General features: G+C 40.9%; 1 protein-coding gene across 2 annotated transcripts in view; it reads left to right on the forward strand.

Moving 5' to 3' along the window:
• The first annotated feature begins 886 nt into the window (after positions 1-886).
• Positions 887-23,286, forward strand: part of LOC134451597 (uncharacterized) — a 28,248-nt gene continuing 5,848 nt past the window's right edge. Inside the window, exons 1-10 of one of the 2 annotated variants that reach the window (XM_063202104.1) lie at positions 887-1,344; positions 3,439-3,897; positions 4,711-5,422; positions 8,911-9,035; positions 11,520-11,670; positions 11,795-12,054; positions 12,264-12,387; positions 13,036-13,240; positions 14,699-14,972; positions 19,281-19,458. In XM_063202104.1, coding sequence (XP_063058174.1) covers positions 976-1,344; positions 3,439-3,897; positions 4,711-5,422; positions 8,911-9,035; positions 11,520-11,670; positions 11,795-12,054; positions 12,264-12,387; positions 13,036-13,240; positions 14,699-14,972; positions 19,281-19,458 — 2,857 coding nt within the window. In that variant the 5' untranslated portion in view covers positions 887-975. Of the gene's footprint in view, positions 1,345-3,438; positions 3,898-4,710; positions 5,423-7,682; positions 7,726-8,910; positions 9,036-11,519; positions 11,671-11,794; positions 12,055-12,263; positions 12,388-13,035; positions 13,241-14,698; positions 14,973-19,280; positions 19,459-23,286 lie in introns of those variants that run through there. The other variant, XM_063202112.1, reaches the window with a different exon arrangement.

Raw genomic sequence — 23,286 nt, forward strand, 5'->3', positions numbered from 1 at the left:
ATATTTTACCTTTATTTAACCAGGGAAATAAAATCACATTGAGAATAAAATTATCTTTTACAAGTGAGCCCTGGCCAAGGCGGCAGCACACATTACATTTACATTTACAGACAGGACACAGACAAAACAGATGTTTAATATGGATGAAGAGATAAAACTACACAATAAAAACCATAAAATAATAAACATAAAACAACATTAAAAGGAGATTACAAGATTAAAAGCAAGTGCAGACAGATTTAAAAGTGTCATTAGGCTTTAAACTCAGCTACAGACATAAAAAGAGCAAGCTTAAGAGATTTCTGAAGCTCATTCCAGTGAGTTGGGGCACAATGAATAAAAGCAGTTTTACCAAATTCTGTTTTTATTATGGGGACATTTAAAACAATTATTTTGAAGTTTGACAGGAAATCTATCCGTCATGCAGAATTTTCATCCAGAGTGCATTGCTGTCTAAATGCGCATGCATGCGTTGATGACTACTCGAATGCACTTATTGTGATAACTGCAGGGAAATGGAAACAGTGCAACATGTTTTACTGGTCTGCCCAGCGTAGGCTACATTATAGACAGAAGTATAGGCCTACTGCCAGAAGAGATTATTAGAGAACTGGGGCAGGCCAGTCTCTCTCTTGAGGGTTTACTCTCCTTCTCGATGCCGTCTGCCTGATCTGTATTTAAGTTTCTCAAGAACACAGGACTTTTTTGTTAGGATTTAGTAAACGCTTTTACTTATTTATTTATTTGGTATTTTCTTTATTTTCTTGAATTAGCCTATTATTATTCCTTTTCTTTGTCACTCCTCTGTTGAAACCCCATACCTGTAGTTACATAAATGTCCAGTAAGTGGCGGTAAATGCACGTGCGTATGCCAACCGCCAATAAACTCCACAAGAAGAAGAAGAAGAAGAAGAAGACTGTAAACAAACAGCTAGAAGTGATGTGAGAAGCGGATAACTTTGGAGGATTGTTGAGATGGAGTTGGACTGTTTTTGTCGTTTGTGCCAAAAAGACATGCGAGTAGCCGGTTTACTACAACACTATACCAGACTGTACAACCTTCGGGAAAGGTTACAGAAAGTGAGAGTGCACGTTTCGAATAGACCGGGGAAGCCCAGTCGAGTCTGTCGAGCTTGTACACAGATACTACATAGACTTGAAAGAGATCTGCCAATTTATTGGAGGTGGATTGAGAACGAGGTCGAAGAAGATGCCTCCGCACAACCAACAGGTGCTGAAAAGACAGCTCGGGAGCCTACTCCCTCGAAAACGCCGAGAGAGATGCTCCGCCACAACACCGAAAATCCAGGGAGATCTGTCGCTGTTGGGCGGAATATAGCTGAGGTATGTGGACATTGATTATCAGTATAATCACAACCTGTGACGGTTTCAAATAGACAAACAAACAAAAAACATTGCTTAATTTTGTAACAAAGTCATGCACCGTAGCTTAAGTTACCTTGAAGTCTTACTTTGATACTAATGTGGGGTCGACCTTTTCGGTATGGCCTACTGTAGGCCACCTGCCTAGCCTGTTAACAGTGGGCCTTTCTCAAAACCTAGTGCAGTGCACTTCCAAGTGTATCAGCCTAATTAGTCACGCCCAGTGATTGCCTTGTAAATATAATTTGGGGGGGCACGTATATTGTAGCCTACTGCAGTATAACATGAAGTTTTTTTTTGCAGTCCTCACATTAAGTATTACCAATGCCTGATTTTATACACGCCAAAGTAATTTTGTTACGCTATTGCGCCTTAGGCCTTTTTCCTTTTAAATTGGCTACCTCCAAAACAGCGCCTTCACCTCGCATCATGAAATGTAACTTATTTCCCGTGTTCCCCTTCCCGCGTTCCCTTTCCCATTCTTTCAACCAATGAATGCACACGAATGGGTTAGTTCATACTAATTAGAATATTCATATTATAGAATATTTAAAGGAGGAGGCCAGGCGGAGACTTGGGCCCGCTGTGCTCGTGCAAAGGCACAGGCACCAGGCAAAACCTGGTTACGCACTTATTGATACATCCAGATTTTTTTGTCCGTAAGTAACTTTCAAGATTTTCGCGTCCTTCACTTTCTTGGTAGGAAATCCACGCACTTCTTAGTACATGAGGCCCCTGATCGGGAACTCCACCCACGTTGTCAGAAACCAGTCAACCAGTAGCAAACCTAGGGAGGCGGGTCAACCATGCTGTTTGGGAAACGTTAATGGTTATGCTCTTGGTCAGACCAAGTCTCAAAGAGATTTGAAAGTCCATGATAGGGATGCAAATTATCAATTAATTCATTAATCATTAGTTGATAGCCTTATCGATCGACTTACGATTAACTGATAAGCAGGGTTTTCCCCCTGAAGTCTCAATGTTTCTAAAAAAAAAAAAAAACAGTTGAATTGTCGATTAATTGCGATTTATGTTTTTTAATCGATGAACACATTGATCGATCAAAGTCGATTAATCGATTAATCGTTTATATCCCTAGTCCATGATAATCAGGCTAATATTCAGCCATCATCTGACAAAGTTCTCCACCTGTACCCTGTACTCTTCCTCTTGACCATTTTTGATGCACCCCACGATGGCAAGCTGAGTGACTGGAGCATTGGCCATCTCTAAAGAAAACTGTCCTCAGCGTTCAGTGGTGTCAGAACAAAAGGAATCATGTTTTGGGCAAAGGTAACTTTGTATGTGTGACTTCAGAGATACATCATTTGCAGTGATGAATTTGACCGATTTCAGCCTTGCTGAGGCACCCTCAGGTAATCACCTGTTCTCTGCCAAATTTCACAGCAAGTGCAAGTTTCTGTGATTCATAGACTAGGGACCGTGGTTAGTAACAGGCCGGGTTATACGGTTGAAACTGTGATAAACATGACATTATCTCTTGCTTTAGTTATAATTTTAGTCTTTCTGAAGGTGCAGCGGGAAGCGACACTGCTGTACTTAATCTTGCTCTTGGGCAGGTGTGTAACAGCGGCACTCCGACGCGCTGTTGTCACCAGTTCCCTTAAAACACCTCACAAACAAGAAAGAAGTCTGTGGATGATAGTATGAAGCCAGGATTGGTGGGAGAGAGTTGTTCTGCAGGAATTCAGCGACCAATGTGGCGTTAAAATGTTAGGATAACCAGAGCTTCATTTGTTAAAATATGTGACACGTTTCCGTCACAAACAACCAAGTGGAATAGAGTGTATACATGGACCATCTGATCGGACTACACCACCTCTTCTAATCCGATTAGAATTCTGATCCGATCAAAGAAATCTAGTCCGATCGGGCCGTATACAAGGGAATTCCTGATTCCTGAATTCCAGAAAAGTTTTCAGCTGTATTTCAGAAAGCAAGGGGGGGGGGGGGTTCTCAAGAAAATCCTTGCATTTAATTGGTTTAGGCCTACTCACTTGCTAGAACTAAGAAAATGTTTCTGTTCAACCACAGATTCTTCAAGGAAGTCAACAACTCACATCGAAACCAACTTGTGATGCTGAGAAACACCATTCTGCGACGCAGCGAAAACTAAACAAAGCGGCCAACATGGTGACCTGTGATGGACCAGTTTTTGTATCCAGTCCTGTCATTCCCTCTGCACCAGTTTTTGTATCCGATCCTGTCATCCCACCTGTACCAGTTTTTGTTTCCAATCCTGTCATCCCCTCTGCACCTGTTTGTGTATCCAATCCTGTTATTTCACCTGCACCGATGGTGTGTGTAAAGTCAGAGAAAATGGAGGAAGATGAACAACAATGTCAAGTGTCTTTGGAAAAGGCGACGCAGACACACAACCCTGAGTGGGAGCGTGTCTTGCGCCATGTATTACGACGTAATTTACGTGCACAAGAATCTGGAATGGCAACAACTGAAAGCTCTCAAAACGGGGCAAGGAACAGTGTTATGGAGGTAAGTCACTGAAAACCACAAGACATACCAATGATGTAAACGCCAGTGCAATGCAAATAGCACCAGTGTGCCGTTTTCTCAGTTATAAATATGAGTCCAGTGGAGACGTTTTTTGTTTTTGTTTTTGACTTGTTAACTCTGGTCCCATGGAATTGGTCTATACGTTCTGGTAGGGGTGGGCGATATGGCATAAATGTCATATCACAATTTTTTTTAACATGAAATTTCTTTTTTTATCACTATCTTCCATCCAAGTGGAAGACACTCTCATAAAGTGCACAATTAGAATACAATAATGTAAAGAATAAAAGTGAAGACTACAACACCAGTGAGTAACCATCAATTTGATACTGATAGTTAACATCCTCACTGCAAGACGACCTATTCTAAACGATTTCTTCACATTGGCAGATTTGAGACGATCTTGTACTCGATATCACGATTCACGATTTATATCGTCATATCACCCACCTCTACGTTTTGGTCAGGAACACGGCTGTAGTCAGGTTGGACCTTGAAACGTAGTCAGTATCCGGCCCTGCATTGGCCAATCGGTAGGGCACTTGCCTGCCATGCGGCTGACCCGGGTTCGATTCCTGGCCCGGGTCCTTTGCCGACCCCTCCCCGTCTATCTCTGTCAATTCGCTTCCTGTCCACCTCTCACACTGTCAAATAAAGTCGAAAAAGACCAGATTTTTTTTTTTTTAAAGAAAGTATCCAGTATCCAATCAAACAAAAATGCTGCATCAACACCAGACATTATTGTACACAACTGTTAGTTGACTACTGAAGATTCTCCTTTCTGGGTTTCAGGTGGTTCTGCATGATCACTCCCGGTCTCAGAGCCATGTGTGTGCAGATGATGACACATCAAACCTAGTGGAAGCCATCGCAAAGAAAAATTGGAGACGGGCTGCCAAAAAGATCATGAGACACACAGAGCTACTTGGACCTGTCACTGACAACATCCGGCTCCTCATTGAGGACGAATGCAAGAAGCTCTGCAATCCAGACGCCGGTTTCATGCTGGCCAAGACGTCTCTCGAAGATCTGAAGGCGTTCTCCCTTCAGAAATTACGCACAGACCTCCAGCGCCTTGCTCCGTATTTGCTGTCGATTTTCTCGTGCGTCTCCAGAAAATCTGAGAACATTGCATGTGTCGCAGCAGCGATAGCTTTGAGAGGCCGAGACCATCGCTTCGTAGCCTTTTCGCACTATCTGACTAACATCCTGCTGTATGGTGGGGTGAGGAAGAGAGTCCTTGATAGCATCATAAAATTTGGCATAACCACTTCGTACAATACTGTGTTGAGGAAACGGATGGAACTTTCGAGCGGTGGAGAGGACTTTGAACCACTGAAAACAACCAACAAAACATTCCTGAATGAAGATGATGATGATGACGAAGACAGCAGATCAGCCAATGATGGATGTGTGCAAGGGAGCAAAAACGACGTTGCCGAAGGAACTACCAGAACGAGCATGCCCGATGTTACTGTGAGAGACCAGAGTGAAACCATGCACGGTACGAGTTATTCTTGTTTGGTATAAAAGATTCTTTCTGTATGACATCCGACACTTTGGTTAGTCCTGGGTAGGGGTGTAAATCACAGCCTCCATCACAATGGGGCACCTACAAACCCCAACTCCGATGAAGTTGGGACGTTTGGTAAACAGTGAATAAAATCAAAATGCTATCATTTTCAAAACATTCAATCTATTCATTAGATGGAGAAATGTGAAAAGACAACATATTAAGTGTTAAAACCGAGAAAAAATATTGTTTTGGGGGACATATGTACTCATTTCTAATTTGATAAATCCAACACGTCTCAAAAGAGTTGGGACGGTGATCAGTGAAATTTAGTAAACATCCAAATAAGATAAAACAACAAAGAAGAACATTTCAAAATGAATTGTACTGACGGACAATATAGGTGTCCAGGTATAAGATCATCACAGAGAGGCTGAGTCACTCAGAATTAAAGATGCAAAGGGAATAATTACCATAGTTATTACATACATTTTTGAATTCTATTTGATTTAGCACGATTGAGTGTATATAAGACATATTTTTGTTAATAAAATCATTGTATAGGTTCATGACATCATGAAATATATATTGGCTGTAGTCTCACTCTAGCACTCCAGGAATTAGAGATATTGAAAATTGGCCATATTAAGAATGCTTAATGCATGTAAATGATACAGGGGTGTAACATTCTCCTAAGCACCTGAGCTCACTTGAAATAGACCCAGAAGACATGGGAAACTGTCCTTTGCTTACAGAAGTCAGCAGAAGTTGTAGAAGTCCATTCTTTTTGACAATAATAGAGCATTGCACATCCTGTGCTACAGTGAAAATAGACCATCCAACTTGTGTTAGTGCTAGCTTCAAAAGTCAGCCTCCATGATGGCATGCGGGTGCAGTAGTGCATTGGTTAAGATGTTCTCACTCATCTGTAGAGTTAAATACAGTGCTGAATGGTATAAATGGGTTTTAAACAGCATGAAAAGCCAGTCATGCATTATATTTTGAAGGGAGATCTTTGATTACTGCCACATAGTAAGGTCAAATTGCATTCTCTACTATGTTTTAACAGTTTCACTCCATCATAAGGACCAGCAGGTGATAAAATGGTGGGTTTTTGGTCAAGACCTGTCACACTATAAGCACTACAGAAAGGAAAACATTGCAAAACATGACAAGGAATACACCCACCATTTAAGCTGGTGAAATCATGTCCAAGATAGGAATTAACACTGTTTTCTATATAAAATCATCTCATCGGTTAATGTATTTAACTGTTAAGTGTTGTCTTTTGTTTTGTTTTTAGTCTTCCTCGACATTTGCTGCCATTTATTGTCCCCGTCCCAACTCTTTTGAGACGTGTTGGATTTATCAAAATAGAAATGAGTACATATGTCCCCCAAAACAATCTTTTTTCTCGGTTTTAACACTTAATATGTTGTCTTTTCACTATTCTCCATCTAATGAATAGATTGAATGTTTTGAAAATGATAGCATTGTAATTTTATTCACTGTTTACCAAACGTCCCAACTTCATCGGAGTTGGGGTTTGTAAGTCACGCCCTTCTATTTCCGATCCATGGGGCTGGAGCTCTCAAAATTTTGAATGGTAGAAAATGGAACAGGTCAAACTAAATCCTCATCCCGTTTGGCATGTGCTCCGGATTTCACATACGATGGCAGTGAATTTCAAAGGTTTGGATTTGCATCGCAAGACCACTGATTTTCGAAATGCAAGAAACGTTATTTTAGCTTTTGCGCAAAATTGTGTTGGAGACAACGTGCGCCGCATGTTTGACGTGAACCGAGGCACAGCAAACCCTACCGCTGTACCGCGGCTGAAGTGGCTGCACGTCGGACATGGAACTTCTGTTGTGTAGTCCAAATAATTGTATATTTTTGCACGCAAACTACTCAAAAATCGCTTGCCAAGTGAAGTCGACAAGCACACCATTGGTTATCATTAATTCTGAGGTACAGCATAGGTATGTGTGATCGACGGGGGAATACGAAGTGGATCGGAAAATAGCTTTGATCAGTCCATTACAGGCCAGTCAAAGTTTTGGCTTTCACAGCCCCATGAGCCGCCCGGAAGGGGTGGAGACTTGGGTGCCCCATATGATTCGATATCGATTTCTTAAGGCAGCGATTTGATTATTTACGATTCTTTACTTAAGATTCCCCACGAAATGTACAATTCAGTTTAATTTGCTTTTTTCCAACTCTTTTTCCACATTCTACCTTTTCACTAAAGATATTCCAAAGTGTGGACAGCGTCAACAACCAAGACACTATGGGTCAGTGACATTTTACAATATGTCACAGAAGTGAGTACACACCTCACATTTATGCAGAGTTGTTAGTATATCTTGAATGAACAGTAGCCAGTGTATACAACTGCATGTTGAAATTGGCAGAAGGTATCTTTTAATGACTTATATAGTCACTTCTTTTTATTGCTCACTCAAATAATTTGAAATACAGCCATTAAAAGATAACTTCTGCCAATTTCAACATGCAGTTGTAATGCACACACTACCCTGGACTTGTCAGTATCTGAGATTTTTTTCCCCAGCATTTTCAGAGATCCTGGTCATTGTAATGGGGGCAGAGTTTGTTTACATTGGAAGAAAATATCTTGATTTACGCCCAATAACATCCAAAAGGTTATGCAACATCAGCAGGCAGTTACCAAACAGCGATACAACAGCGATATAATATTTGGAGTAGGTCTATGTTAAGGTTTTTAATGTTTTATGAAAATCTGCCCCCAATAAAAGGGCTGAGCCGAAAAATCACCTAAATAAAATGCATTAAAATTAAGTCCACCAGTGTGCAGTGATCCTTCTTCTTTACCGCACACTGGTGGACTTAATTTTGCAGCATTTTATTTAGGTGAACAACGCTTTTCGCCTTGCGCTAGGTCAGGTTCACTTTGGAACACAAAGTGAACCTGACGAAGGCGAAACGCGTTGTTCACCTAAATAAAATGCTGCAAAATTAAGTCCACCAGTGTGCGGTGATCCTTCTTCTTTACTTTGGCAGAAGTTACCCTTTAATGTCTCAAAATGTACCTCGTGATAGAATTGATGTTGACTGCCCCTGTAGTGGCATGAGGACTGATACCATTCAGGGGGAGGCCAGGCTAAAAATCAGGAACAGTCCTTCGGGAAAATGCCCTTAATGCCGCATGCCCAATCCAGCCATGGATTTTAACATAGGGTGTAGTCACTTTTGTGAGGTACACTTTGAGACATTAATGGCTATACTTCAAATTAACAATAAATTGAAGCGGCTATATACATTATGTGCTGGCTACGGTTCATTGTGTCAAAGTGAAATTATTGTTGTCCCGTTAACAGATATACCTACAAATCTGCAGAAATGTGAAGGGGTGTACTCAATACTGTGACATACTGCATATCTGTATTTCTGTGTCATCTCTAAATGGACACCATGTATTGCTGTCCTGATCTTTACAGATAGCCCATTGCAGAGCACTCATGAGAACCCCAGTGGAATGGAACAGACTACAAGTGTCAACACTCCATCACAGAGGGACCAGGAACTGGAGTCCAATGAAGATACAGATGCACCCTGCAATATAGTAAGGCCGAGTTCAGACTACAAGAGTAGTATTAGAGTTTATTAGAGACGAGTTAGTTTTATTGTTATTATTTTAGATTTTTTTTAACCTGCTTCTGTAAGAATTGTTTCTTTAGCCATAGTCTAATGCAGGGGTGGGGAACCTTTTTCATTCAAGGGACCACTGTGACGGAGGTCATCTTGCACCTGTTCACCCCCCTCGGGGATCGAACGTGCGATCTCGTCAACTACAGCGGTCCGGCAATGGGAGACACAGTACGATACCGCTGGGCCAAGAGACTAGTCTCCCGGCCCAACGGCATCTGCACTGTATGAGGCTATCGGAGGGAGGTTTACCAACGTTCCACGCCAACTCTGCTAGTTACACCACTTCAAATTCATCTGAGGGCCGTAAAAGTCCTCCAAGGGCCGTACTATGAACACAAACCAGGATTTCCCCCTGCACTTTAGGCCTATATTGAAGGCAGCCATCTTTAAAACAGTCCTCGCCTTCTTTAGGTCCTCTGAATATAACTGCAAATGTACTGCAGATGTATTTTCTAAGATTCCACTACAAAATATGTAATATATAATGTGAAACTGCATAACATTAAAATCACATCAGGGGCCGGATAGAACGGCCTCGAGGCATAGGTTCCCCACCCTTGGTGTAATGGTTATGGTGTAATGTATGGTGTAATGGTTGGTATTGCATTGAAAAGAAATGAAGAGTTCAGATGCAAAACCCCCTAACTCCATTTCTGAAGACTTGCACTTCTATATTTTTAGAGAACCCCGTTGTTGGTTTGGTTTACATTCATGTACTTGATAATACATATACATAGTTATATTACATAAATAAAATGAAAAATATGCAATTTTGATAGCTTTATATTAAATAAAAATTAATTAAGATTATTTTCTGCAAAGGCACTTAGGGGGTTTTGCATCTGAACTGTTCAAATGTTCAATTTGACATTCTATACCGTCCATGGCCAGTGTACAAATGGAGCGGGTGCCCGCGGGCATTCACACTTCACCCTCGACCAACCAGACAACCAGAGAGTGCACAGTCAGCAGCACACAGAGAGTGCATCTTAATATGGGACCTTGCCTCCTCCACTCGCTTCTCGTCATGATGACATCACTGACAACATCATTATATTTCAATATCTTGCAAAAGCTCAATTGTAGAGTCTTTTTCTCGTTTGCAATTGTTATGGTGTATGAAAAACAGTCCCTCAAAACTTGTTGTGGCTAGGCTGACAGCTGGGAAACTTAATCGTTTTCTCCACGGAGGAGGGGCCAGGAGGCGGGGCGAGGAGACAAGCGCAAGTGGAGGAGGCAAGGTCACATATTAAAGTGATACTGTCCCATTTTTGGAATTAAGCTCATTTTACACCTGCCCTTGAGTTAAATAATAGGGCTTTACCGTTCTCCTGTACTTTCAACCGTTCTCTGGGTATGGCAATGCAAATTTTACCTCCAAGCTAGCAGTTAACATTGAGTCCTATGAGACCAGTTAGCCGCCAGCTGGTCTCATAGAACTCAATGTTAACTGCTAGCTTGGAGGTAAAATTTGTACTGCCATACCCAGAGAACGGTTGAAAGTACAGGAGAACGGTAAAGCCCTATTATTTAACTCAAGGGGAGGTGTAAAATAAGTTTATTTCCAAAAATGGGACAGTATCACTTTAAGACGCACTCATTCAGTGCTCTCTCTCCACAGCGCAAAGATAGCCAGCTATTATCTTATTAAAAAATATAGAATTGCTCTGTTACTTGCAGACTTTGTGTTCATCTTCGGTACCAAACTTACTGTAAGAGATATCTTGCTGCTGAGAGGTGAGAGGAGCTTTTACCAGAAGCACTGGGAGCATATAAGGATCCTTGTTGCACAAGTTGCGTTGCTATGCCAGTTGGCTAGTTAACCCCAAATAAAGTTGCTTATTCTTAACTCACCACTTTAAAATCACAGATTATGTCTAAGCCCTTCAATAACATGAATTATCCAACGTTTGTTTTTTTGCTGAAAGATTTCCAAGTGAGCCTAATAGTTTGCCAAAATTGACAGCGATAGCACTGTTTTCTCAGCACGTTTACTGATCAGTACTAAAGTGGCTTTCTAATATTGTTGGCCTACCTATAGATGCATATAGCTCAGTAATGTATCTGTTGCGTAGCCCAATGATACTGCAAAGTTAAGAATAAGCATTGATTACAGTCAGTTTTCAAATGTGGGTCGGGTACAATATTGTGTCATATTTGTCGGCCTGGGCCGTTTCCCAACGCTGCCCCATCTCTCTCTCCCAACCATTTCCTGTCTTCTCTATACTGCCATATACAATAAGCCCCAAAGCATTATTAGTTAAAAAAAAGGGAACAAATGCAAAGTGACTTGTTTTTCTGTAAAGGTGACCTGTGTTTTTCTTACAGATGAAAGATAAGCTGTAGCCAGTAAAGTACCTTGATAAATAACGGATCTCTTTAAATACATATTCTTAAGCACCCCACACACTTGAAAGGGCGCCCTGACGTCAATCAGTATCTAAAGGACCTGGTCTACAAATGTCCATGCTGCAAGTTCTCTACGGAATACAAGCACAAATTCAACTTTCACATGGACTTCCACATTAATTACGCTGTTCCATTTAAAGGTATGATCATCATTAGTGTTGTAATGAACCTTAAAGATAATCATGAAGATATTTCCGTTCACACCGTTTTTTATGAACATGTTAGAACATTCTGAGTTAATGAGGGTTTTCTCCTGTTTTTTAGGGTACTACATCTGCAGATGCCAAATGCTGTGTCGTCTAACACGACAGACGTTGCTTCCAAATGCAGTGCTCAGTGCAGAGTCGCACTTCCATTGTCTTTTCTGCCCGCTTACAATTGAGGTCAAACAAAACTTCGCGCTGCATTTGATGTATTGCTCCATGCCACCTCATCCTTTTCCTGCCTCCACTGACAACGATCAGCCCTCCAACCACAACCCTCTGCCCTGCAGTGCTGGAGCCACTAAGGATCCACCATCTCCTGTACGTTTTATTTTTTTGTATTACCCATATATCCATGCCTATAAACTGTTGCTACTTCTACTATTTTCCTTTGTGATCTGCAGGACCCATGTGGTACAAACCTATTTGATATGTCTTAAGCACATTCACCCATATAGTTCATGTGTTTTATGTGTGTGTGTGTGTGTGTGTTGATTGTGAGTATTTTAACTTGTTCTGTCAAATTTTAGGCCACTCCATCTGGACAGCGTTTGATGGGTCACCATATGGCTTGCCAAACTGATCCACCAGAAACGACTACTGTTGCAACACAATTGTCCATCGAGACATTTAAACCCCACTGCAAAAGCAGAGGTACGTTAACCAGTGTTCACTTTGCATTATGCCATCAATTTCTTTCTGTGCTTCACTTACTGTGTGTTTTGATTCAAAAGCGAACCAAAGTGAATGGGTAGCTGAAGTCATTGAAGAGGCTTCTCCCGTGAACTTGCTCTATTCGTTCTGGAAGTCATATTGAAGCTTACATTAAAGGGACACTGTGTGACATTTTTAGTTGTTTATTTCCAGAATTCCAGCTACCCATTCACCAATGTTACCTTTTTCATGAATACTTACCACCACCATCAAATTTTAAGTATTCATTATGACTGGAAAAATTCCACTTTTCATACATGAAAAGGGGGATCTTCACTATGGTCCGCCAGTTAGAATTTCCAGAAATAGCCATTTTTAGCTGCAAAAAGGACTGTACTTGGGCCATACAAAATATTAGTTTATTACTTAGTAAACTTTCATGAAAAGATCAAATTTGGCAACAGGCAACACAGTTTCAATGAGCAGCATAGCTGCAGTACCTTTTTTGACCATTTCCTGCACAGTGTACCTTTTTAAAGCAAATTCACCTTGATCAACTGATGTGTGTCAAGCCTGGTCTGCATGTACAGTTGCCATGTTTGAGCCCCTGACTAACCTTATGGGAGACCCCGTTTTCTCTTGTCTCAGACACACAGACGTCGGTGGTCTACAGCGATGTCTGTGCCAGCACTGAATCGGAGACGATCGAGAGATTTCCCTTTGATCCTTACGAGAGACCGAGCAAGAGGCCACGTCTGGACCTGGAGGAGGACCCTGAGAACCTTTTGGACAGCAGCTCATTGATGGACATCGGGGAGACAGTGACCATTTTCGCCGAGTCTGCAGATTTGACGTGAGTTGACTTTCAGATTGTCCATTTTGTATTTAGTTGATGGATGAAATTATTATATCCCCGAAACGCGGAGCGTCGGGGATGTAATGGTTTTGCGTGCGCCGCCGCCGCGTCCGCGTCCGCCGCCGCCGCGTAAGGTCTTTCGTGTTAACGCGATAACTTTTGAACTGATGTTTGGATTTGTCCCAGATTTTTTGGGTGAATGCTCTAGGGCAGGTTCATGAACTGATTCGAGTTTGGAGGTCAACACTTTCAAGATGGCCGAATTCAAGATGGCCGAATTTTTGTTTGGTCCATAACTTCTGACCGGGTGGATGGATTTGTCCCAGATTTGGTGTGTGAATGCTCTAGGGTAGGTTCATGAACTGCTTCGAGTTGGGAGGTCAACACTTTCAAGATGGCCGAATTCAAGATGGCCGAATTTTTGTTTGGTCCATAACTTCTGACCGGGTGGATGGATTTGTCCCAGATTTGGTGTGTGAATGCTCTAGGGTAGGTCCATGAACTGATTCGAGTTTGGAGGTCAACACTGTCAAGATGGCTGAATTCAAGATGGCCGAATTATTGTTTGGCCCATAACTACTGACCGGGTGGATGGATTTGTCCCAGATTTTGTGTGTGAATGCTCTAGGGTAGGTTCATGAACTGATTCGAGTTTGGAAGACAACACTTTCAAAATGGCGGAATTTTCTTTTGGCCCATAACTTCTGACTGGGTGGATTGATTTGCCCGGTAACACCTTATTTTAATGGTTCACCATTTCAGTGAATCTACCATATTAGGTACAGTGTAATAACCAATGTAACAATATTTAATACCATGTAATACTAGTGTAATACCAGTGTAACAATATGCAATATCAGGTACAGTGTAATAACGAGTGTAACAGTATGCAATACCATGTAATATAGTGCCATATATACCATGTAATACCACTTACGCACAAACACATGATGTAAGTAAAAAAATTACATTGTATTAAATATTGTTACACTGGTTATTACACTGTACCTAATGTGGTATATCCACTGAACCATTAAAACAGTATTACCATTTGCCCCATTTTTTGGTTTTAAGCCTATGCACGTCATGTCACGTCTGTATGTATCATATACGTTTACGAAATGGTGGACGGGAGTGGTAGGAATGATGGGGGACTGGAAGCGTCGCGTTTCGGGGATATACCCTAAGCAGTCGAAGGCGACTGCACAGGCAGTCTAGTTTTGATTGTGTTTAGTTAGATACACATACACACAATCTTTGCCTTTACTGTAGACCTTTGACGACAATCGCCAGACAGCTCATTGCTTTGTGCGATTCATGGGAAGTTGTGAATGGGTTTAAATTTGATCCTAGAGTTTTATGTAACCTTAGCGATCAGCTGTATGTATTTTTATTATCTATGTGTCTGAGGTTACCACAATGATACTATACATTCTTATTTGTCATTTGTAACAGAACTTCGCATACACCTGTCCAAAAGATGTCTACGTATATTGTCTACGAATCCTGCTTAAGGGAGCTGTTTTCAGAGTGTCCTGACTGCAAGATGAAAGCAGATGTCCGTACAAGACGTGTGGACACATTCGTGACGGTGCAGCAGCACTGTCAATATTGTCAGTACTCTCGACGGTGGAACAGCCAGCCTGTTCTTGGAAGCACTCCTGCAGGGAACCTACAACTGGCTGCGGCCATTTACATCAATGGTGCATCTTTCACCAACACCGAAAAGGTAACGGATAGACAACATTGCACTTTCCACAATAGTGCCATGCTAAATTAAACCCTTAGGATCAAATTCAGACCCATTCACCATTTATCAAGCATTACGTAAAACAATAAGGTTATGTAGGCCTTGAGCCAGGACCCAAAAATTGACCTCTCGCAATCGAACGGGTGGGCAAGTTCTAATCTGTTTTTTTGACTTCTTGGACATCTCAAGTAAACATTTTGGCATGATAACCATTGCAAACAGGTAGCTTTTTGGTAGTTATCATGTGTTGAAATGGTGGACCAGTAAAATGGAAATGTGAAAATCGGTATTGTGGATCTTTACTATTATGTAGCTTGTTGACCACACAGGGTGCTTGAATTACCTCAGGGATGCTTTCCCTTCTATTAAGACCCTACAGGGGTTGTTAGACCACACTAATAGGCCTAATAGAATCACCTCAGCAATGTGTGAATGAGAAAATGTGATACAAATGACAACATATGAAATCGTTTTTTTTGTTTTATTATTAAACTTGTCCTGCCATAGCAAGAATAACATGAACAAACACCATGAACAAATACACATTAACCATATTAAAATAAACTAAAGAGCATTATTTCAGTCCTCAAGATCTGACTCAGTCCAGTAAGCATCTGTAAATATGTCACCATGATGATCCTCTTCATGCTGATATACGCATGTCTTAAGTTTTTAGAGGGTTGTGCATTTTGAGCTACTTCTCAGACATTGGCAATCCTGCAGTTTACATTGATGGCTGCACTTGCAAGACATCAGTTGTAGCACTGCCTCAGGCGCTGGAGATTGCCGCACTCACTGTATAATGAGCTGGTAATTTTCATAGTTGGCCCAGCCATGGTCAAGTGTTCTTGGGATTTGTGGATGCTGCTGAAGACTTGCTCTCAAGATGCCAGCCTGATAGTTGGCAAACATAGCATGCATGAGGAGGCAGTCCTCACATGGTGGAAGTTGGCTTGATTCACACTCTCCATGCTGAGTGCAGAAAAGCTGGTAACGGGTTGTATGTATGTTCTACGTATTTGTCGATGCATCGAGAGTTGGCACCTAAATGCTTCATGAATACATCCATGGACAGCTCCAAGTCCTGTCCCAGCTCATGAAAAACTATTTGAAAGAGCTCTGAACTCATCGTGAGCTTTAAGGCTCTGAGCTTTCCACGGCCTGCACTGTCCTTTGGTGTTTTTATGATTATTTTTTATTATATTTACTTTACATAATTTTTCTATTGTAGCCCTAGCCTCTTCCCCCTTACATTAGAAAATTCGCACTGGGTACAAGTAGTTCAAGAAAACTGTCACGTGGTGCACCTCCACCGGCTGGCTTTAAGGTTGTAACGCAGTCCCTCTGTTATAACCTTATTGTCACCAAATGGTAATGGCCAAGTCTTAATCGGTTACCTAAGACTTCCTGCATTGTTAGCAATGTTGTTATAATGTAGTTGAGCGTTTTCAGCCAAGAGTGAATTGGCCTGTTGCCAGGCTCATTTGCAGCAGGAGGCCATCAGAGGTAGAAAGAATACTAAAGAATGTAATTAAGTAAAAATAGTAAAATACCATTACTTGGTTCAAATTCTACTCAAAGTAGAAGTCAAATTACCTCTTTAAAAATCTATTTGAGTAAAAGTTAAAAAGAATACTTAAAAAGTGTCATTTGAGTAGAAGTTAGTTACTTTCAGTTTGTCTTTCTATCGCTTTCCTTACATAGCACCCTTCATGACCTCTGTCTATCTCTACACAAGTAATCTTCCAATAACCTGGCTTCGATCGTGACAACAAAATTCTGTGTGCCCTGGTGTGGCAAAGTTGCAGGCCGAGGGTCAGCTCATTGATACAACAGCCCATTACTCTGAATTTAGGGGTCTGGATTTCATTGTGTTTGGGTCTGGGACCTTCAATTTCAAAGGCGGGGAAGTCTACCAAAGGAAATAGTCTGGTGGATTTCATTTAATTCCCAGTTGTGAGATTAAATTCATGAATAAGTTTTGTTAATAAATAATAAGTCTTGTATATCTTCTAAAAAACAGTTTTCAGGCTGCGTTGCTACTCCCTCAGATCTAGTCCCTGGTGTGTGCTCTACTATTCTCAGCCAGTTGCTTGCAACTCTATTGTGTACCGTCTATGGGCTGTCGGACTAATGGTATTTAGCCGGCGGGCCCTAGAGTCATCCAATAGATTAGTCCAAAATAGATAATTTCAATCACCCATTTTAATAACTACTTTGGAAATTACAGGTTGCTCATCAAAGTACTCAATTACAGTAATTTCAGCAAATGCAATTGCTGGAGGTTAAAGAACTTAAGTATGAGGCGGCCCCTTGTCAGTATATCAGGAATATACACATCACCACTAAAAGTGTATATAGGCCTTTTTCCTCACACATGTGTTATGTTCAAGCATGCATGTACAAGAAAAGGTATTGTATAAACTTGAATTGATGTCTATCCCTGCTATTGTCTAAAGGATGCCTCATACTTAAGTACTACTTATTACTACTTAAGTGTTTTTGGGGAACTCAGACGATATTACAAGAGTTACCAGCAGGGACAGCCATATGAAGGTAGATATTTGAGCAGAAGGAGACAAATGCAAGCAGAATCATAGAGTCAACTCCATCTGTCAGGCACAGACACACAGCCACTGCCACACCAACACGCATGCACATTATGTGTTTTCTCTGGGTTTCTGGTAATGTGTGGAATGATCAAAATTTGAGAATAGCATAACATATGAATCTAGAAACCACCACTTATTTTCACATAGTAAATGTACTTTAATTACCAGACACTGAAGCAGTAACTGTAAGGGAATGCAACTCTTCAATGTTTTGATTGTTAATAATGTAATCGTGAAACATGTAATCTGTTATTCCCCATTACTGGCCTGCTCTCTGGACTCTTCATACAGTATGTTGCTTGGAAGGTGGGTTGATCCCAGTGCAGAGCGGGTCAGTCTGTTGATTTGGGACTTAACTTTTACTGTTGGATTTCCAAACCCAAGTGATTGTATCATAGGCATGCACAGATCTAGGAACGGACTTGGTGGTGCCAAAGCACCTGCCCCTTCGCAGTATTGGACGAAAAAAAAGGCCCTTTTTGAAAGTTCTTGTTATTTTGTCTCAATGTGTTCCATATTGGCATGATCATCTACGGTAGAAATTCTTGAGATCAAAAGCATGTGACAATTCCCACTGATATAATATAGTTTATAATACAAGGGTGGGGAATCTAACTTGTGTCTCAAGGGCCCCCTGATGTAATTTTAATCTTATGCAGTTTCACATGGAATTTGACATGCTTTGTAAAGAACTCTTAGAAATTGAATTTGCAATACAATTAAGTTATGTTTTCAGGGGACCTAGAGGAGGTGGGGTCTGTTGTGAAGGTGCCCACCTTCAATATAGGCCTAAACTGCAGGGGGGAATCCTGATTTGTGTTCATAGTGCAGCCTTTTATAAAATTTGAAGTGGCCCACGCATGAAAATGGCTCCCCCACTCCTAGCAAGGAAACTGGAAGTTCCACATGCCCCCACCTTGAGCACCTGCCCCCAAAAATGTCTGTGCATGGCACCGGATTGTATAGTGTAGTACACTCTCAACAACAGCATGGTACAAAAAGTGACTTTATCCTCTCCAAACACCCTTAGTCGATGTAAAAAGTGTAGTCTCTGCTTTATCCAATATGTCTTTGTCTACATATCAAATTCGAGTGTGTATGTAAATTAGTTCACATTTAAGTACATTACACTTTGTTTGGATAATGAAAGATAACTTTTAAGGAAACTTGTAATACAAAACCCACCTGTATTGTAATGTACTGGGAAAATTGTGTGGTGATGCATAGAAGTTTTTTTTTCACTCATTTTTAAATGAAAAGTCAGTGAAAATGGGGGCCTGAACTAAATTAAGTGAAATATGTGTAACGTGCCCTTTGAACTATCTAAGAATTTTGTATAACAACTTTTCCTATAAATATATTTACCTCACAGTCATTTTTATGTTCAATTTATCAAGATATTAGCAAATTAGCCTAGGCGTTTTTAGTGTAAAATGGTTCAAATAAGAAATGCATGATAAATATGATAAAGCTACTGTTCTGCAAAGGTTATCATACCAATTCATAAACTGGACATATATAGCAATAATAAAATACCAACAAGACTTTGCCCACCCTTTCGATTGCGATCGGTGGTCTGGCTCATGGACTAATTGTCAGAAATAATTTTGCTTCTAGAAGTATGCCTTCATATCTGTAATCTTGTGTTTCATATCTCCCTCCTTGACTTTCTTAGATTTTTAAGACGATGAACTTGAAGATGTTGTCCTACAAGACCTTCCAAAGACACGCCCGTATGTACATAGAGCCAGCTATCGTCCACAAGTGGAGGACGACCCAAGATGGCCTGTTGGCAGAGCTTTCTCAACAGCACCTCATCCACCTTCGTGGAGACATGAGGACAGACTCTCCAGGTACACAGTAGGAGCCACTAGGGATGCAAATTATCAATTAATTCATTAATCATTAGTTGATAGCCTTATCGATCGACTTACGATTAATTGATAAGCGGTGTTTTCCCCCTGAAATCTCAATGTTTCTCAAAAAAAAACCTACTAAATTTAAAAATGTTAATTAAGAAATGATATAAAATACCACATTTAAATTAATTATATTTCAATTATTTAATCCAAAGGTGATTTAAATATTCCCACTATTCACACCCCTCTTCACACACATGCCCATTTCACCTGGGTCTCTTGTCAGTTGAATCGTCGATAAAATTGTGATTAATGTTTTTTAATCGATTAACACATTGATCGATTAAAGTCGATTAATCGTTTGCATCCCTAGAAGCCACTGAATTGGTAGCATGTTTCCTCGACTACACCATGCAAAGTCTGACAGTACCTTTTCCCAAAAAATGACTCAGGCATTTAGCACCCATTCCTGCACGTGCTTCAGGCATCAATGGGTTAACTTGAGGGAGAGTTATCAATTGAAAAGGAAAAACTGTTTGCTTTGGATAGGGTGGATTTGGAGCCCACTAGTAGAACTTCAGTTTTGTCACTATTCAGTTTAAAAAAAAAAATGAGGTGAACCATGATTTGATTTCAGATAGGTACGCACGTGGTGAGGGAGGGGGAGGGAGATTGTCAAAGGGTTTGGCAGATAAATGGAGCTTGGTGTTGTCCACATAGCAATGGAAATTCATTTTAAATTTGCGGAAGATATGGGGCACCCAAGTCACACCTTTCTACTTCCGAGCCGTCGGGCTGAAGCTCTCAACATTTTGAATGGAAGTAAATGGAGCGAGTCAAGCTAAATCCTCATCCCGTTCGGCATGTGCTGATTTCACATATGATGGCAGTGCATTTTAAAGATTTGGATTTGTGTCGCAAGACCACTCATTTTCGGCGCGCAAGAAAGGTTATTTTAGCTTTTGTGCAAAACTGTGTTAGAGACTACAACGTGCGTCTCACATATTTGACGTGAACCGAGGCACAGCCAACCCTACTGCTGCTGCGCGGCTTAAGTGGCTGCACGTCGGACATGCGACTTCTGTTGTGTAGTCCAAATAATTACTTATTTTTCCACGCACACAACTCAAAAATCACTTCCCAAGCGAAGTCAACAAGCACACCATTGGTCATCATTAATTCTGAGGTACAGCATATTTATTTATGAAGTTTATTACAGGCTCTAGGCCCAATAGGCAAACTCACATCATAGTATACATAAAACACAATAAAATATAAAAATAGGCAGGAAAAGAAAAGGAAGAGAGAAAGAGAAAAAAAAAACAACAAGCAACAATGCCTAAGCATATACAAACATATCTGTCATGACAGTCTTAAAAGGCAACCATACCAATGCTTCCACATAGATGATTGATATCGGATAGAGCTGCATCTGGAGCTTGTGAGAATCATTATAATACAGTTTTTAAACTTATCAGACGGCACATGAACTTAAACATTAGGTTCCTCAAGGGACCCGGTAAAGTACAAAGTCCTGAGTCACAAAATAATTTACTAGCACTGCAACTCCTAGGCTTTTTCAGCAATATCCTCAGACAGTAATTATATGCCACTTGGAGCTTGCGCAATGTTTCTTTTTTGTAGCTGACCCATAATGAGGCTGCATACATAGGGCTACAGTAGGTACGAAACAAGCTTATTTTCCCATCATCAGAACAGTGGTGAAATTTTCTTACCAACATGTTTGCTTGGACATACAACATTCGTCTCGGCCTTTACATGTCAGCATCATCCTCTAGCTTATCAGTGATGATGTGCCCAAGATAGTTTGTGCTGCTTGATACACATATAGGTTGTCCTGACAGGTAAAACATTGGAAAGGGCTCTTTATGGTCCTCCTTGGTTCTACATATCAACACAAAACTCTTTTTGCATGATACTGTACATCAAACTCAACCCAATACTCAGAGCACACATTCAAGAGCTGCTGGAACCCAACAGTGCTGGCCGGGGACATGATGGCTAGATCATCAGTATACATCTGTTAAACAACCTGTCTTACACATCCCCAGTTATTTGGAGAGGTTGTCCATGTATAGGTTAAACAGGGCTGGAGATATAAGTCCCTCTTGTCTTACACCATTGCCTACACTGAAAGGGACAGAGAGGCTGTTTCCCCATTTCACCTGCATATGTTGTTTAGCATACCAGTAAACCAGAATGCGTATGATACATCCAGGTACACCCCTAAGCATGAGTTTAGTGAAGAGCTTATGGTGATTCACTCTGTCAAATGCCTTGGAAGCATCAACAAACCCCAGAAATATTGTAGAACCATGAGTTCTGTAGGATTCAATTGTTTCTTTTAAGGCATATATCCATAAATGTGTGCTATGCATAGGCTTAAAACCAAATTGATTTTCTGTGGTGTAGATGAATTCACTTAATCTATCTAACAGCAGCTTCTCCAACACCTTAGACGGGATGCTGTGTGGAAAATAGCTTTGGTCAGTCCATTACAACCCAGTCAAAAGTTTTGGCTTTCCCAGCCCCATGAGCCGCCCGGAAGGGGTGGAGACTTAGGTGCCCCATTGCCAAGAGGAAGGAGGTAGGTGATGAAGAGGAGGGGCCCCAAGACAGAACCCTGGGGCACACCAAAAGTGACAGGAAAGGGATGGGATTTAAAGGACTTCATTTGAATAAATTGAGATGAGCCAGAGAGATAAGAATTGAACCAGTCAAGGAGTGTGTAAGTTATGCCAATTGACGAGAGTCTGTGGAGGAGGATGGAGTGAGAGATGGTTTCAAAGGCTGCCCTGAGGTCAAGGAGATGATTACTTTTTATTCCCCATTGTTTTGCAAGGTATTGCGCTTAATTAATTTGTTTGCTTGTTTGTTTGCTTATTCATGAGGCTCTTACCCACTAGCCCAGTTAGAAGGGAACTTCATCACACCGAGGCGTGGTTTCGTTTTTTTTTTTCTTTACCCCGCCCTTACCCCACCCATCTTCAGTTCCAAAAGGGGCGGTTTTAAAATCACCTCAGACGTAGTTCTGAGCAGGCGAGTCTAGTTCCAACGATGATGATGTTCAGAGACGCGTCGTTTGCAAAGATGAATCTGAGCGATTTCAGCCTTGCTAAAACACCCTCAGATAATCACCTGTTCTCTGCAAGATGCAGTTGTTTATAGACCTCTCCAGGTCTCTAGCTAACCATTGAATGACCAGGTGTTAGATTAGATGTGAAATTTGGCCAAGGATTGGTGATGATGTGAGGGCAAGGCTGAAAGCAAGGCTGAAATCGCTCAGATTAATTTTTGCGTGCGGCACGTCTTTAAAGCCACATACAAAGTTACCTTGGGCCAAAACATGAACACTGAGGACAGTTTGTAGAAAAGGACAATGATCAAGAGGAGGCTGGATGGTCAAAAGCCATCAACCCAAGTTCAGCAACTTGAAATCTTGCTCCAGGCCTGGAATAAAGTCATCCAAGAACAATGTGAAGGACTAATGGAGCGCATACCAAAACGCATGAAAGCTGTGACTACAAATCAGGCTTATTCCACCAAATATTGATTTCTGAACCCTTCCTAAGTTAATACATTACTAATATAACTAATTGCTAATATAATTTTAATTATTATCAACTTGTTTTCTTTGCCTTTTTTGAGATTTGGAAACATTTCATCTTGTGTGTTATTTCGATCATTTGAGATTCTAAAAATAAATGATCTAAATGACAATGTTTTCTTTCGAAATTCGGAGGAAATGTTGTTGGTAGTTTATAGAATGAAAAGTAGCAATATTTGTTTTACTCCAACATA

Source organism: Engraulis encrasicolus, chromosome 1 (genome assembly GCF_034702125.1).
Source record: "Engraulis encrasicolus isolate BLACKSEA-1 chromosome 1, IST_EnEncr_1.0, whole genome shotgun sequence".
NCBI classification, from domain to species: Eukaryota; Metazoa; Chordata; class Actinopteri; order Clupeiformes; family Engraulidae; genus Engraulis; species Engraulis encrasicolus.